Source organism: Equus quagga, chromosome 12, assembly GCF_021613505.1.
Source record: "Equus quagga isolate Etosha38 chromosome 12, UCLA_HA_Equagga_1.0, whole genome shotgun sequence".
Taxonomy (NCBI): domain Eukaryota; kingdom Metazoa; phylum Chordata; class Mammalia; order Perissodactyla; family Equidae; genus Equus; species Equus quagga.
This window is the reverse complement of record NC_060278.1, coordinates 35,315,434-35,333,543: the sequence shown is the minus strand read 5'-3', so window position 1 is coordinate 35,333,543 and position 18,110 is coordinate 35,315,434. Positions and strand designations below refer to the sequence as shown.

Here is an 18,110-nt window from a genome sequence, read left to right as displayed (position 1 = left end):
AAGACTTCCTGTTTCCTTTTGCTTTCTTGTTTTCGTATTTTCTTTACTATTTCTCTGTGTTTGGAGAAGAAATGCACATCAAGGCATAAACTTATTGTGCTATTCTGACCTGAAGTCTAGCTTTTTAATTCTCTTTATGACAGATTTAAAGACAGAGGACGAGTTAGCTGTAGATGATAGGAAGAGTAGGTGTGACTGCAGTGAGACCAGAAAGATAAAGGGGCTTTTGGAAATAGGAAGCAGATGCTATGACAGTAACAAAGAGGGCACATGGGGAGAAGGCAGCAGGAAAGCCTAGAGGAGAGAGGCGGCACCATGAGGAAGATCTTTGTGCCTTCTGCCAGCCCAGCCATCATCGCTTCCTTAAAAACATACAAAAGACCCAAAGAACTGAACACTGAAAAGAGAAATAAAAAAGAAACAGAGTTACTCTATAGAGAACATCACAGATTTCAAAACACACTCACATCAATTCCACAAAGTGAAGGGTGCTGGTGTGCGTTCTAGAAACGACAAAACTGAGCTCAAGGAATTTAAACGCTGGACTAGAACTGAAACCCAAATCTTCTTTCGCCTCGTCCCTTGTTCTTTCCACCAACCACAACTCAGGGTGCGTACACATGCGTAGACTGCCAACCGTGAACGCGTCCCAGCCAAAGCAATAAAATTGAACCAACTCGAGCGGAGTTTATGATACAAAAGACTGATTAGGCTCAGTGTTCTAGCTACTCCCTCCAAATCTGCATTTTTACTAGAACAAAGGAAGTGACTTCCAACTGTACAAGTTCTGAGGAACACTGGCTACAGAGGGTGCACGTTTGCGCAAAGCCTCCTTAGCAGTTCCCCAAATCACGTGACTCAGACCCCTGCATCTCCTACACAGAAGGACCCACCTGCCTTGGCGGTAGTGAAGCGTTCAACTCTGTTAACTCCACATAAGCGTCTCAAGTTAGAAGTCAGTTTCTCTGTTAACAAAACTCCTTATTAGAGTTTTATATGTAGTTCCATAAAATGATCACTCATTTATTCAACAAACACTCCAATTTAATAGGTTAACAATAACTACTATAATATGAAAATGTTAATTAAGGCTGACGCACGCTAGGAAATGTAATCCTTGATCAAATCACACTTATTTCTGAAATTCAATCACACTGCAACTTGCTAAAAAAAGAGAATAATGAAGAAGACTAAGACCAGTTATTTCAAGTGACAAAGGGTAAACTTGACCTAGTTTTGCTGAATTTGAACTTCATTGTTCTTTCTATTCTCGTCTATCAACCTAAGTTCTATTTGAGTAATTACATAGTTCTCTTTTTTCCCTCAAAGCAGAGCTCTCGTACCCTATTTCCCTATACTCTTTATATATCTACATCATCTGCATATCTACACACTTGCCATATCTACACCATAAAAACTGCTTTCCATAATTCTTCCCTGGGCAGGAAGAGGGGAAGTTCTTAGAAATCTCATTTAGAAAGGTGTTCCCACCTTCAAAAGTCATGAAAGCAATTTGAAACTCTCCCCCTAAAATATAGTCTTCTGTTTTCTAAACCATCGTGTAAAGAGAAATGTGGCTTCAATTGCACTGTAAGTCATGAGCAGTCTTTATTATTCCTCCAAATTCTTCAAGAATAATAAATACTGTCTTTCCCCTCCCTTCTGTAATGATAGAAAAATCCAGTTCCTTTAAGCAACTTTTTAATCACTGCTGCTATTTTCCTCTGATATTAATGAACAATCATTGAACCAAGAACCAAACTGGAGTTTAGCAAAGGTGTGCTCATCATATAAATCATACTTTGCAGTGAGTATCTGGGAGCATATTCCAGACTCTGAAAATGCCTCCCATAAATAGCTTTGAGCAGGGAAGGTACAGTGTAAATGTGGTGAACTATGTTCCTTATTCCCCAGGTTTTCAGGGTGTGGGACATACAGACTCTGTCACTATTACAAGTCTTCCACGACAGCCAGGGAGGACCAGGAGACATGCAGATTTATTCCATGATATTTGATTCCAATCACGGCATGCTTGTTACAGGTAAGTGTACCCAATTAATGGCAACCAAAACTCATATCTTGATTTTTAACCTTTTTTTTTTTTTTTGAGGAAGATTAGCCCTGAGCTAACATCCACTGCCAATCCTCCTCTTTTTGCTGAGGAAGATTGAGATTTGCTGAGCTAACATCCATGCCCATCTCCCTCCACTTTATATGTGGGACGCCTGCCACAGCATGGCTTGCTAAGCAGTGTGTAGGTCCGCACCCAGGATCCAAACTGTCAAACCCTGGGCTGCCGAAGTGGAATGCGTGAACTTAACCACTGAGCCACCAGGCAAGCCCCAATTTTTAACCTTTTTTAAACTAGCATTTGACACAAACTAGAAGGGGAATTTATAAACTGTAATTCATCACAGTATATATTTAATTCAATTCCCCTCCTTCCTATCGTTCCATGGCTGGGTGGATGAAATGTGTCGCTGTACTGCTCTGAAAAGACCAGGTCAGTGCTCTCAGTTCTTGGATCTAGGAAGATGTGGCATGGCTTAAGCAGAGAAGTGGGATGTAACCTGTTGCTACATAGGCGGCCAATCCAGCTGTGTTTTGACTCCTGGGAGCAGGAATATGCTCCATCTTAGAGTGGCTGCATCAGCATGCTGAGTCAAGGTTCCTTCTATTCATCAAGGCAATTTGGCCCCATGCACTCTGGTAATGAGATAGTTACTCAGGAAGAAGGGTGCTGGGACTGGCCTGGTGGCATAGTGGTTAAGTTTGCACACTCCACTTTGGCCACCCAGGGTTCACGAGTTCGGATCTCCAGGGTGCATCCACACACCATTCATCAAGCCATGCTGTGGTGGCATCCCACATACAAAATAGAGAAAGATTGGCATGATGTTAGCTCAGTGACAATCTTCCTCACCAAAAGAAAAAAAAAAGAAAGAAGGACGGTGCTGACCCTCCCACCTGCCTTTGCTTCTAGACGAAGAACAGTAAAGAGAGAGGATAGAGTCTCAGATGACAGACAGATCCCCAGTGCTGATGCCAAAGGATTTGGTGCCTCCTTTTCTCATTGCCTCTTGGAAACACAAGCTTACTAAAGAGACAAAAGACTCTCCTAGGCATTTAGGTTTAACATTGTCCATATGCATAGCCTCAGGCTTGGGAAGAAAATGAACCATATTAACAGTACTTCCTTCTGGAACACCAACCCAAAATGCATTCCCTAAGCATTTTCCCTCTGACGACCTGCTCTGTGCTCCTGTGGGATTCATTAGGCCAGGGAGGAGGTTGGTGCTGTCTCTGCTGGTGGAGAATATAATTATCTGTAAGTTTGGGGTGTTTTTCTGGATTAGGGAGTGAACCAGTACATCATGCGTGATAGGTAATCTTCCACCTTGTCAAACAGAACTTAATTCTAGTTGTAGGCATGCTCCTCTGTATTACCTCCTCTAAAAATAACATGCCGGTGGCTGCAAGCAAATTTTCTCCCTTAGTGCCCCAATTTGCATGCTTGATTACTGGGCTCAGCATTTCCATCCTATTTATCATCAGAATAACTAAGGACTCAAGTAAGAAGACAAAAAAAAAAAAGAAAATCAAAGTTTCTTCCCAATTTTTATGTAATTCTGATAGTACTTTGCTTACAAAAATATAGAGCTCTGCATATTGCTTAATCACTAAAAGCTAAAATTGAATGCGTTGACTGCGACTGTCATCCTGACATTAGAATTCCATGAAGCTTCTCTCTCAGATTGTACATCGTGCTTGGATTCAAACGAAGCAGTCACACATAGCAATCCAGACTGCAGTGACAGCAGCACCATGTTCTGGAAGGGCTGTGTCGCATATGCTGTTGTTACTGTCACTGTTGTAGTTATTATCACTCAATTAAGACAACTACCATTTGTATAGTTCTTTTACAAAATGCTTCCATGTACTTAATTTCATTTGATCTGCACAACCACCGTGTGAGGTAGGAATTATTGTTTATCCTATTTTAGAAATGACAAAACTGAGTATCAAACAGTTCAACTGACTAGTAGAAGGACACAAGGTTGAAACATAGAGCTGGGATTCAGTCCCGAAGCTTCTGACTCCTGAATCCATATTCGTTCTCTGTACTACATGCTTTCCGTGGTAGTGGTATAACTAGCCAAAAATGTAGAGGATGGCCATTTGTCCATAAGTGTGTCTCGCTTTGTTGATGTCAGTCCTGGATGAAGTCAGTTACCGTCAGTACAGTGCTCAAGAGTCGCCCAAGAAGCTCCAAGAGTTGTCTGATTATCTGGCGACCACACTGCTCTGATATTTCCATATTGAGGTGCTTGAATTGGGAAATATCACCAGAATAGCCCTTCAGTCCCGCTTTACACGAGAGGACATTATTTTAAATGCACACACCTTAGGAAAGTGGTTAGTAACTCCTGCTGAAACTTTTCCTAAAGCTGAGATTTCTTTGGAGAGACTTGAGAAACTCAATGCAAAGGGTCAGCCTTGGGTAACTTAATTTCCACGTCAATATAATAAGAAAGAAGTTTCTTTTTGTTTGAGGCATGAAATGCTTTGAGATTCTTATTTATGTTTCTAGACATTACACTAAAACAGAATACATAGTTAGTTGATTTTGAGAGTTCAATCATACTTGGAGTATATAATATTATTGTAAAACCAAACACCTTTAGAAAAATACAAGTAAGGAGTACCAGCTCTCCGTCTACTTCACTATGGTGATTGGGAAATTAATCTTATTTACTATCGATGCTGCAAGCACTGGCTTCCAGTCATTCTCATTCTTTACATTTAATAAGACCGTGTTTACAGAGTGCTTCATCATCCGTTGGTTGAAAAGGGTTCTCTAACAATACATTCCAATCACTTAAGGAAGCTTTCCTTCAGCAGAAGGCTGACCGTCACCGTCATTACTGTGCACCAGATGGAGAGGCGTGCAGCAGGCAGGAAGGAAAAAAGTAGACCATAAAAAACAGGGAAATAGGGGTTACTGAAAGAGGATATCAATGAAATCCAAATCGTCTGCACTTGAAAATTAATGAAGCCCAATATGAAGGCATTTTTCTGGCTGAATCACATTTGCTTTATTTATGAAAAATGTTCTAGAGTAAATGAGTGTGTTTTCACCTCCTTAGATTGCTAGGCCTTGATATTACTAATCCCACTGATTGGCTGTTTCCAAACTTCTGATATTGTTTAGCTATGAGATTCTTATTTCTGTTCCAGGATCTAGTGTAGTGGACATGTATCCTTTGACTAGGATGATACAAGACACAAAACAGATTCCTCACACTCACGAACGAGAAATCAATGTCATGCTTTACAACAAATATTTTCACCAAGTGCTAACTATCTGCTCTGAATCCATAATTAAGGTGAGTATATATCGGCTCTTCAGAAAGAAAAAGGCAAAGCAGATAGAATTTTCTCTTCTTACAGGTAAGTCTTTGAGTAATTAAGTAAATGTAGTGGCACATATGATGAGACCCTACATTAGAGCCATTTTTAAGCTTTCATGAACACATGAAAACAAATAATTTAAGCCATCTCAGACTGCTTGCTCTTAAGCCGCATGCTCAATTAAATAAATAAAGCAAGTTTTTACTATCAAAATAGGAATTTTAAAGCAAATATATCAAGGAGAGAGAACTAGTATATATATAAAAATCACTGGTATATATATAAAATATATATAATATATATCTCGTCACATGTGACTTTCAGAGAACTGCATCATTAGGCGATTTCGTCATTGTGTGAACGTCACAGGGTGCACTTATACAAACCTGGATGGTACAGCATACTACACACCTAGGCTATATGATACTAATCTTATGGGACCACCACTGTTTATGCGGTCCAGCATTGACCAAAAACAGCACTGACCAAATTGCGTTGTTATGCAGCTTATTACTGTATATATGTATATTTAACTGAGTTATGTGAGGAAGGTATGTTAAAAAGGAAGGGAAAAAAATTGGTAGCTGTTTACTGTAACCCCTGTAGGTGTGGGATATGTACCAAGTGCCCTAAATCAATCATCTTATTTAATCCTCACAATAGTTCTCTGTGGATGTATAGAGCTCCATTTTAAAGATGAGGAAACTAGGACTCAGGGAGGTCAAGCAGCTCACACCAGGTCGTATGATGGTTAAACATGAGGGCTGCGATATGAAGGCAGGTTTGTCTGATCTGAACATCCAGGTCCTTTCCTCTGCCTTCCTCTGGCCCTATCAACACTGTGTTGCCTAGAGGCCAGGGTGCCTGGCCATCCCAACTGCATCTGTAATTACGACCACAGAAATCATCTAGCAGGGATGGCTCGAGGTGTTTGCTTCAAGTGTTCCCTTTAATTTCACGCATGCTCTCCCATAGGAGATGTGGAGCACGAGAGAGCATTCCTCTGGAGACCCTTCAGATCCCCTCTCAATCTTTGACCTTCTGTGCTCATCTGCTGGAGATTTTCTCAGACCCAAATCTCCTGAGCTCACTGAGTTATCACTTATTTCTGACAATGCCTACAGAATAAGTAAGGGAAACTAAAATTAAAACCTGTCCTGCTTTCACACAATACTGACATCTTAAGGGGAAAATGTCCCCCCCTGTTGGGGGGAAGAGGTGAGTTTCCATACTTGATTGGTTGGAGAGGCTTCTTACTTCAGGTCTGGAAACGGGAGACCTCTGAGACCCATTCATGTAGTGACATCCATTCTTCTTCTCCCTTAAGGACCTGTCTATACCCAGGGGGACACAGAGGTGAAAAGCACAGGCTCTAGGCCAGACTGGCTTCATTCAGGTCTAGGCTCTCTCCCCTCCCCATGGGTAGCCCTTTGTTATGGCCTCCCACTGTTTCAGCAGCTCCATCTCTTCCCTCTCCCTCTTTCACTTTAGCTACAATCACTTTTTTCAGCTCCCTGGAGGAACAAGGCACCTTCTCATCTCTGGCCCTTTGCTTACGCGGCCGCCATCCCCACATGCCTTGAATGCAACCATTCGGTGTTGCCAGCTCAGTGTTACTACTCACTGGCAATCTAATTGACATGTGAACATAGCAGAGCCATGAAGCGGGAGAGATTCAGACCCAAGGACTCCAGGTCTAAAGCCTCTCCTGTGTTTCCAAAGAGAGACACTGAGGAGTCTGGACAAGTTTCTGGATTTTCTGACTACACCCAGCCTGACTACACGGACAGCCTTCTCTGAAATCTCAGCCCCTCTTTCTTTCTCTCTCTCTCCCTAATCAGAACATTCCTTGGAAAGGTCAGGGAGCTCCTTCCTCAGGGTTCTCTCAGATTCCATGCTTTTAACCAGAGATTCTGGCCCATGACTCCTGGCTAATTTGGATGAGTGTCCAGAGGAAATAAATCCAGTTTGATTTTTTGACTACTGGACTTAGAATTGCTACATTTCTGTCTTGCTGCCAATCTTGCTTCATGCTTGCAGCAGCCATTGACTACTTCCCCCATAGCCAGGGGCTGCCTGGAATAGAGTCACTGCTTGTCTCAGCCACCCACATATGCAACTGACACACTCCAGGACAGTGCAGGAACTATGAGATTCACAGACTCTCAGAATCTTAGAATCTCAGAATCTAAAAGAACCGCTTCTTTTAGAACTTTCTTTGCTCAAATCAAAATTCACAGCAGATTGTTGCGAGAAGTGTTAGATGTGCATTGTACCAGTTTTGAGGCTGTTTTGAATATGGTAAAACTTTTATAAAAACTGAAGGGCATATGGGTTATTTGATTTTTTTTGTCCTTTCCTACAGGTATGGGAACTTGAGACTGGCCTCCAAATATACCAGATTTTAGACCCTCATGGATTCAACGTTGAACTGACTTCTGCAGCTATTGATGAGACTGGATTTCTTTTTGCCACAGGAGCATATAATGGTCAGATTAACATCCCGAATATGGCCTCCCAGCTTTAGTGTCCTGAGAAGTCATGCTAGGAACTCATTAGTTGTTTGGGTTAGTGGGAGAGCGCGGATCAGGCTGGAATATGTGAGCATGCATGAGACTGCAGTGCCTGACTGAATGGTGAGGGACTCTGCTCTGAGGGGCGTTAGTGTCCTGATGTTGATGTTCAAAATAATCAATACCTGACATTACACTTACATAGTTGTTCTACAGGTTGCAAAAGTCTTCCACACAAACCATCTCATTCCATCTTTGGTGGAACTCATCTATGTTGCACTGACTCGTTCTGTCCTTCTACTTTTGGGTACCATCAGCTAAGGGATAGACATTAGATACAGTGCTTGCTCATAATATTTTTACTGACAGTAGATTTGGGGACCAGACAAACATCCAGCCAACTTTGTTATATAACACCTAGAATTCCATGGTGGATTTGCCTAAGGTCCTTGAGGGCATGTGCCATGTCACACTTGAGAGGCCTGTCAGGCTCAGGCTATGCTGTGTCATTTGATGCTCCTCGAGCTGTGGATGCTGCATAGAACTTCCTGGAACTAGAGAGCTGTGGCCTGCCTCACCTTTCACCTCACTTTGAACTGCCATGAAAGAATTGCTTTATCTAGACACTATGACCAACTACATGCACTACTCAGAACATATTTAATCTAGGGATGTATTGACCAAATAAATTCTGGCTTGGGAGCCAATTAATGGATTAAGTGAACATCCTGATGTGGAAGTCTGATTTTCAAAGTGTGAGCAGATAATAATACACGTGAAGTAAACTCATGAATACTGAGTTGACGGGGTGTGAATACTGCAACAACTCTTCACGTGGGACAGCTCCTGAGAAGCAGTCCTCCTGCTCTGTAAGCACACGCTGCAAACATGAGACGCTTAGTTATAACAGAAAGTCTGAGCAATGTGCACAACCATGATCAGGCATAAGTATTAAGCAATTCTTATACATCACTGAGATAGTATTATTTTCATGCAAGCAAGTCATATTTCATTTTGTTAGTGCTAAAGTCTAGAATTCTTTTAAATATTGACAGTCTGTCCTCTCCAGAGACACGTATGTTAATTGACAAAGATCCTGGGTCCAGTACACCACAGAAAGTAAGAGTCTGTTACTCCCAGAGCAGCTCTGCCCACAAGCCAGCAGTCCCTCTCACTCCCAACCACCCACCACCTAGAAAGAGCTAAGCAGTACCTTTCCCTGCCCTCTGCCCCACTAAATCTGACCGCCAACGTCCCGAGGGAGCAGGAAATCTGGGCCATGAGACTGTGGTCCCCGTACCCAGGAATGAATGGGAGCATGATCGTTTCTTTTAATTGTTTGTGTGACTATTTTCCTACAAGACGATAACGTCCTTGAGGGCAGGAACTACGCCTGTTCACCTTCCATCCCCGGCTCCTACCACAGTGCTGGGTAAATAGGGAGGGTTTAAGCGATGTTAAATGATGTTCTTAGTGAACAAACAAACAAATGATGGGGGTCATGAGTATTGCTGATGAAGAGAACCTGGCATGAGGGAGGAAAACAGCGCAGTGAATACATTCTGAATGTCCAGCAGCATTAGAGCTGGGGTAGAAGCAGGAGGGCGGAGCTGAGTTTAGGGAGAGGATGAAAGTGCAGCGAGGGGCGGTCCACTGGATCCTAAACCTGAGATGACTGTGGAAAAAACCCATGTTTGAAGATAATTCTCTACACCGAGTAAGGACGTAGAAAGAGGCATTCAGCGTCTACCTAGATTAGCACCCCTTCTGGCCCTTTCATCAAGATCCCCTAAATCAAACAAAGTTAACTATAAAGAAAGTATGATGTCAAACATAGGGAGAAACTCGATACTCCTTTTGCATTTCCTTCCCATGTAACCAACAAAACAACTCAAAGCTTGATGGTTTCCACCTGCCAGGATTCCCTTACACCTTTCATGACCCAGTGAGAGCTAACGGCCTAAAACATGCAGCACCTTAGGAAATGTGACATTATTGGAATGATCTTTTACTATTAATAATAATTGTGGCACAATATTCAATAGACAGAAATCGAGGGGTATTTAGCAAACTAAAGCATTGGGAGACTAAAGGCAGAAAAGATTCACTTAAGACAGAAAGCTCAGACAGGAGTCTGAGAGTTTCAAAGAAAACTGTCACAAGAGTCCAGTCATTGCCTGGTCCTGTGCTTTTGTATCAGCCTGTGACAAATCAAGGCACACAGAAATACACGTGCACAGCAAGGCCAGCGAGACTCACACGTCAGTCTTAGGAGGAAATAAATAGAAGATAATTTGTTGGCAGCAAGCTTTCAATTAGATCCATTTTCTCTGAGATAAAAGCCAAGCCTTCCACACGTTATTTTTACCACACAATCTTTTCTCTGTGTGCTCAGGAACGGTTAAAATCTGGGACTTCGGCAGCGGGCAAGAGATGAAAGTGTTGCCAGAAGGAAAGGACTGGAAGGAGGAGGAGCACTGGCTGCATCGCCTGGTTTTCCTGAAAGCTCAGGAGAAGCATCAGTATCTGATCCTCGCCCTGGAGCGCAACGGGAAGATCAAAATGCTCCAGGTTGGCAGTCCCACGTTCATACTTGTACCCTACATGCTCTTCTCGGGAAAGTCAACTGAGTCACTGGATAATCCCCATTTAACGCCCTTCCTGCCAGCCAGCTGAGGATAGCCGTCCTCCGCCACCCTTCCTGGGTGCTCCTAATTCACCTTGCCCAGGTACAAGCAAAGAGCAGGAAACAGTGGCTGCTCAGCCACAGCATCCCACTCATCCAGCGTTGGCTGAGGATTAGTCAGCATCCTCTAAGAAGGTGTCAGAAAGGTTAAACGTACACACAGCTGCCACCTCCGACATTGCTTATACCCTCATCTGGGGGTAATTCCCTGGCAGAGCTGCTCCCCAGCAGGCACTGTGAAAGGGAGCCATGACTCCTCTCTGTCCCTTATCACCCATAACGTGTTCAGGGATGCTCAAGTCACTTTCTCAGTTTGTCATCAAAATTGCTTTGTTTACCTAAGGTTAATGATGCAATATGCTCAGAGCTGTTTTGGGAGGATTGAGGTAGGCTAATTTCTTTTTTCTGGAGTCTATTCCCAGCTAAGAATGCTAATACCTTCTTCATATTCAAAATGCAAGCTAGATCATTTATCCTGGCTATTGAGTGGATCTCTCCCTGCCGAGAACTCAAGGACTCATTGCCTTTATTAATTCTCTTCTGAAAGCTAAGATCAGGAAAAAAAAAGTCTCAAATCAGAGTGGTAATCATGAAGTACCAGCATTGATTAAGATGACTGAATGCCCTACTGTTGGAAAAAAGGAGGGAAAAACTTCCCTGATTCAATATGTCCTTCCCTTGTTGTCCGAGGAATCCTAAAGGGCACTGGAGAAAGGAATTTCTTGGTAATGCACTCTAAAACACGGCAGGGTGTTGATTTCACTTCAAGTTACTGCAATTGACCATCTACATGCCCTTCCTAACAGATAAGGTCTGTTGTTACAAACGCTCCTTTTACAAGATTTGCAAAAAGCAGTATGGTGCTGTTCCTACAAGAAAACTGTTTTAGTTCAACTGTGGCGTTTTGATTGATTATTCTGGTTCTCCCTGTCTCCAGAATCCATAGATTAAACTTAATGAGGACTGAAAACCTCGCATGCATATTTGTATTCTTGCTGTGTCCAGAGTAGGTGTTCATTAAGGATTGAGAGAATAAAGAAATACAGGAAAACTCTGGTAAGGTATACAACAGTAAATGTATGGGGTGTTTAGGGAATTTTTATTAATGTCAGAGGGGGGAACTTTACAACAAGGATAATGTTGAAAGCACACTTACTTTATTATTATTAGCATATTATTATTTACTTATTATTATTTGCCTAGTTAAAATAAAATATGGTTTTATTTACATAATTATTCTCTAGAATACTTTCATTCACTCATTTTTTTTCAGTGAGCATTTGCCAAAAGTTTACCATGGACCAGAAAGATATCTTCCTTTTCACCAAGGGACTTACAATTTAATAAGCAGGACTGGTACTGATCCACCGATTCCGGGTGTTAGGAGTGCTGCACAAGGTGCCACAGAAGCTTGTGATGGTGGGTGGTGCCCGGCCTAATCTGGGAGTCAGGGAAGATTTCTCTTTCCACTGGTTTCCAGCTAAATTCAGCACAATTCAAGAAACATTTTGTGTGCTCCAAATGTGCTAGATACTTGCTATCTAGATATGAAAAATAAGGTGTTTGTGAGCTAGACCACTCAGACCAACCCTCCACTGAAAACAACTAAAAGTTCTGGCTGAAATAGTTTCTAAGTCTCCTAATTAGCGTTAAAGAGTTGACATCGCAGTTAGTAAATAGCAGACAAAAATTTGAGGGCAAATGGAGAATGAGAGAGGTAAATTAAGAACCAAAACGCCACTGTTGCTTTTGTCCTGAGGGCGTTTTCCTAAGCAAACTGGGTTCAATTTTGGAGACTCATCAGGTCAGAAGGGGCAAAGAAGTCAAGGCCCAGGACCCGTGTAAGGCAAGGAGGTTACTACCATGTCCACGATATGCTGGGACCCAAAAGTTACCACATCAAGTTAAGGGTGAACCAGGAAGAAAGAAGCCAGTCTCCGGGGAGCAATGCAGGAAAGGCCGCCAAGGGAAGCAGGGGCACACTATCCCATGCAGGGAGGAAGCAAGGGGAAGACGAAAGCAAAACAAGACAAGACAAAACCCTGTCCCTGAGAAGCTGTGACTGCAGGGAGGAGCTCACATGCATTTGCAACCTAGATTGACAGTGCTGAGGTGGTCAAGGAAATCTCAACCATGAACTTGGTTTAAGGTGGTCCCAAACCGGAAGTTCCACGAGGCACCTGGCAAAAACACACACAAATCCATCCTGGAGGAAGGTGCCTTCATCTCAACCAGAGTCAGAATAATTAAGCCCACGGGGAAACAAGACAACGAGGTTTGGGCATAGAGAGCCATAGAATAAAAACAGGTCCAAACACAATAGAAGTGGCATAGCAGATTTGTGTGGCAAGAATATTCTTTCTAGCAAATAGATTTGGAGAACTACACAGTCATATGGAAAAAAACTCTAACTTTTGGTCTCCTATTGAAGACTATTCTTTGTGGATTAATGACTTCAACACTTTAATTAAAAGACAAAACAATACAGTTTTTAACAATTAATATAGGAGACGGTTTATGAACTCAGGATAAAGACATATCTTAAGACTCAAAATTCACTAATTATAATGAAAAAGATGGATATATTTGATTACACTAAACTAACAAGACCAGAGTAGAGTTAAAGAAGATGTTTGCAATATATAATAACTAACTGGATTAGTATCCAAAGTTTTTAGATAATAAATAAGGTAAACAGTTCAACAGAAAAATTAAAACAGGCACTTCATAAAACAGAAAACCCAAATGGCCAAAAAACATGTGAAAAGTTGCTAAACTTTATTAGTACGCCGAGAAATTCAAATTAGAATTACAACAGATATAGTACACCCAATAGATTGATTTAAAAAATGTCTGATAATAAAGTTTTAGCAAGGCTGTGGAATAATAGGAGTGTTAATACACTGCTAATGTTGGTGTAAATTGGTACCGACTCTTGGGAAATATTTTGGCATTCTTGAGTTACAGGACTTTTTAATCAGAAGTCTATATGTCACTCAAGTCAGAGATGATGAAGTGATGACGTTGGCAATGAGCAACTGCTGGTCCGGTTCTTTTTCCTTTATAGGTAACCTATTCTTTCTCTCTGCAAACTTACAAGACATTATCTTTGTCCATAAAGTTTAAAGTTTTACATTATGCCTATTTGTATATCTTTTCTCATCAATTCCACAGGAGACTTTGCAATCTGCAGTCCTAGGTATTTCTTCCAGCTCAGGAGTAATTTGTATTATCTTTTGTTTATTAGGTGTTTCTTCTGTATCTGTTTCTCTTTCTAATTCAGGAAGCCATACTATTTGTATATTGAGTCATCTGAACCTAGCCTCCAAATCTCTTATATTTTTCTTTATGTTTTCTAATTCTTGTTAGTTTTGCCGACTGTTTTGAAATATTTTCTCTTCTTCTAGGCTATTAGTTCAAGTCTCAAACAGGAACTGATTCTCCTTCAGCTCATCAACTAAAATTTGAAGATAATGTGTTGTTTTTGTCTCTGTCTTGAACTTCCCTGAGTATTCTGCAGATTTGCTCAAGTTATCACACTTCCCATCAGTTCTAGTTAGTCTGGGATCTGTTCTGCTGTTCTGTCTGTTCTTCTTTCTGGATGCTAGGCCCCCTGAGCTATATTTCTTTTTCTGCTCACTGGAGCTTGGTTACTAGAAAAACACAAGAGGTAGCAATCCTAAAAGGGTGGGATGCATAGCCATGTTCTTCCTGAGAGCTGGTGGTTTAGCTGTCCCCACAGCAGTTCATGTGGAGCCACCAAGAGTAAATGTCTCTGCTGCCCATTCTCTCCTCACTCTCCCAATTTCAAAAGTACAGAAGGCTTAGTCCACCTGTTCAGTTACTCCTCAACTCCTTGGAGGCAAGGAGCACCAGGCACATGTCAAGCCTCACATTGTCCCCTGCACCATTACCTCTGGGGATTTAAGCGTATTTGCAGATGAACCACCACGTGCAAATCTCAACTTTGGACTCTCTCCCACCCTGGTCCCCAGGCTTTTGCTCAGCCTAGAGGGGAACAAGATCCATAATAACTTTCTTTCCCCAAACTCCAAACCCCATTTCCCTGCTTGCCCCCAGAAACTGCTGGGGGCAGGAAGGTGGTTCCTTCCTAGAGTTGGAGTTGCCAAGGAAAAGAGGAAAGATGTACCAAACCGCTATCTCCCCAGACTCCAGGTGCACCGAAAAACAAACAAACAAAAAGTGCTTCAGTAGTCACACTCAGTTATTCAGGCACCATTGCTAATGCATTAAGAGCTAATGCAGAGTCCACATAAGTTTTATGTACTTCTTTTTAATGTCTTCAAACCAGTCCTTAATGGCTTGAAATGTAATGTCTCTCTTGCACTTATATTCTTGGCTTTATTTTCTCAAGTCTCAGAAAAATGCTTGTGCAACTGCCTGGTCTTCTCACAGATCCTCACTGGACGAGCTCTCCTGGGCATGGTCTGCCAGCCGTGTAGTGGGAGGGCAGATTATAAACTGACTGGCCTGTGAAGACAACTTCATAGGCCACGAGAGAAGGAAACAATAACCTTTTTCATGACCTCAGATTTAAGGAGGTAGAATTGCATTCTGCCTACATAAAATTTTTGATAAATTTGACCCTCCCCGCCCTCCCCCCACCGCCCAAACCCTTGTTGGTGAAAACCATAGGTTGGTGAGAGATCATTGTGCTAACATTATGAACAAAGCACTGTGGGAGTTCAGAGATTTTGATTAATCAACCGAAAAATAGTTCAAATTCTAATAGGCCCGATTATTTCTCTTTATTTGCCTTCCTTCTATCCACATCACTTCACGGGTCTACAAATATGGCCCTATTCGTGAAAGCACATGATCTGTCTTTATGAAGTCATGAACATGATCCATGCTCTCAGCGTTATGACAACTGCTGTTTTCCTAAGGCACCAATTCTTAAGGGCCTATCTGCCAATTCCACTCTGAGATAAAGGGTTTTACCACTTAGGGATGAAATGAAGAAAAGAAGGGTAATTTTTCATAAAGCTAATTTTACTTTTTAAATTTTAAGATTCTACCTTTCCTCCTTTTTTGTGTTGAAATACGGCCTTTCTTTTCACAAAGCGATGGGAGAGTTCCCAGTCCCCTTCTCTCCCATGTCCTCTCTTGGTAAAATTAAATGTTAGTAAATCTAAGTCGATATTCCAAAATTCTGTTTTAAATTTTACTCCAAGAATTTGGCAAGTCTGAGAGCCAGTGTCTTAAGTGGTTCAACTGAAACCAGCTAAACCTATTCAAACCACTGTAGCCAACTCATACCAACAAGGCGGCACATGACTCTGCCTTAGCTGGGACTCGATCTGTTAATATCTGATCACTGTCGGCACATCACTGAGATGCCCTCTGCCCCACAACGGCACAAACTCTAACCAAAGAATCAACTAGTGGGTAGGAGGACCACGGGTCTATACTTTTAGATTAACATAGATATGAGATAGAGATCTTACATCATCTGGAAACACAAGCTTTAAAAAATGGAAGGACTTTTATCCCTCAACTAGCTAAAGTCCTCATTTTACAAATAAGGAAAATAAGGTCCAAAGAAGATATGTACTATGCCCAAGCTCTCACTAGAACTAAGACTAGAAATCTGTTGTCTGCACGCAAGACCAATATTCTCTCCACTTTATCACAGCTGCTTTAAGCTAACAGATCTCTGCTCTGCTAGCAAAATAACTAAGCTTAAGAATTTGGCTTTTATTCCCAAACCAAAATTCAAAATTCAAGAATTAACAGCCTCTCATCAATAATAACCAATTAGAAAACAGAATAAATTATTATATTACAATAGCAACAAAAGTATAAGGTACCTAAAATAAATTCAACAAAAACTATGCAAGAGTTTTGTGAAAAAAATTTTTAAAGGATATAAAAAAATAACCTGAAAATATGGAGAGATATACCATATTCACAGATAGGATATCAAAAAGATATCTTTACTATATTTAAATTAAAAATAAACACGTATTAAAAACAAATTGAAAAGACAAGTCACAGACTATGAAAAGACTACTGTACCCCAGGTAACTAAGAAAGGATTAGAAACCAGAATAGCTAAAGGAATCCACAAATCTGGAAGAAAAACAAACAGCCCAAGAGGAAAATTGACAAAGGACAGGTAAGGAAACCCAGATGGCTCACAAACATATGAAAAAATGCTCAACTCACTAAATCAGGACAATGTGATTAATATAATTAATAAATCCTAAATTAAGTTTTAAATGTCCTATTTCAAACCCATCAGATAAGCAAAAAAAATCTTTTTAATCAAGTAAAACCAAGTGTTGGCAAGAACGTGAAGAAAGGAGAATTCTTATCTACTCCTGGTGGGAGTGGAAATACTAACACTACTCTGGCCATTTGGCAATACCTGGTAAAGCTGATAATGCGCATCTCTTACAACTTGGTAATTCTACTTCAGGCATATGCTCTAAAAACTACGACACCTGGCCACAAAAACAAACAGTGGAAAATTGGCAACAACCTGAACATCCATCACTAGGAGAATAGATAAGTAGATTGTAGTATATTCATACAATACTATAAAGCTGTTAAAAATAAATGAACTTGGGCCGGCCCGTTGGCACAGCGGTTAACTGCACATGTTCCACTTCGGCGGCCTGGGGTTCACCAGTTTGGATCCCGGGTGCGGACATGGCACCACTTGGCAAGCCATGCTGTGGTAGGCGTCCCACATATAAAGTAGAGGAAGATGGGCACGGATGTTAGCTCAGGGCCAGTCTTCCTCAGAAAAAAAGAGGAGGATTGGCAGATGTTAGCTCAGGGCTAATCTTCCTCACAATAAATAAATAAATAAATAAAAATAAAAATAAATGAACTAGAGCTCCAGGTAAATAACTTGTATACATCTCAAAAATGTAATATTAAGTGAAACAAGGAAGTAGAAGAAGAATCCATAGAGTTTGACAATATTTATTAAAAGGTTAAAAGCCTGAAGGTAATATCTTTATACATATATATATATATGTACTTGTATATATGAATGTATAAAATGTAATATATGTATATGTAGTATATATGTATAAGTTTATGTGGACATATGAAAACTTTCATAGCTAACAGCATATTCAGGTCACCTGTTACCTCTGGAGAGGGAAGAAGAAAGAGGAATCAGAATAGGGCGGGGGAGATGGGACTTAGGATTTGATAAAGCTGGGTGGTAGGTACATCACTGTATGTTCTGTTTTTCTCTGTCTTTAAAATAGCTCAGAATAAAATAACTGATTGAATTTTTCATGTACTCACTGGCTTTCTATTGCAGGGTAAGGAAGATGACGTTTGCCTTGTGGTGATCTGGGAGCTGCCGGATGTCGTGCCTGTCCTACAATCCGGGAGCCGCGTTGTGCATGTGAGGACATCTACTAAAGACAGGAGCATGGCTATTCCCTTTCCAGATGTCGAGCTGATGGTTGAGAAACACTCTTCTCAACATGTTACGGTAAATTTTATTTCTTGAT

The 18,110-nt window shown here is 41.2% G+C and overlaps 1 protein-coding gene across 1 annotated transcript in view; it reads left to right on the top strand.

Annotated features, from left to right (window-relative positions):
- Positions 1 to 18,110, top strand: part of WDR64 (WD repeat domain 64) — a 114,291-nt gene that overhangs the window by 58,384 nt on the left and 37,797 nt on the right. The window contains exons 11-15 of the mRNA XM_046680060.1: positions 1,915 to 2,041; positions 5,239 to 5,387; positions 7,778 to 7,901; positions 10,321 to 10,496; positions 17,915 to 18,091. Of these exons, the coding sequence (XP_046536016.1) occupies positions 1,915 to 2,041; positions 5,239 to 5,387; positions 7,778 to 7,901; positions 10,321 to 10,496; positions 17,915 to 18,091 (753 nt within the window). The remainder of the gene's footprint in view (positions 1 to 1,914; positions 2,042 to 5,238; positions 5,388 to 7,777; positions 7,902 to 10,320; positions 10,497 to 17,914; positions 18,092 to 18,110) is intronic.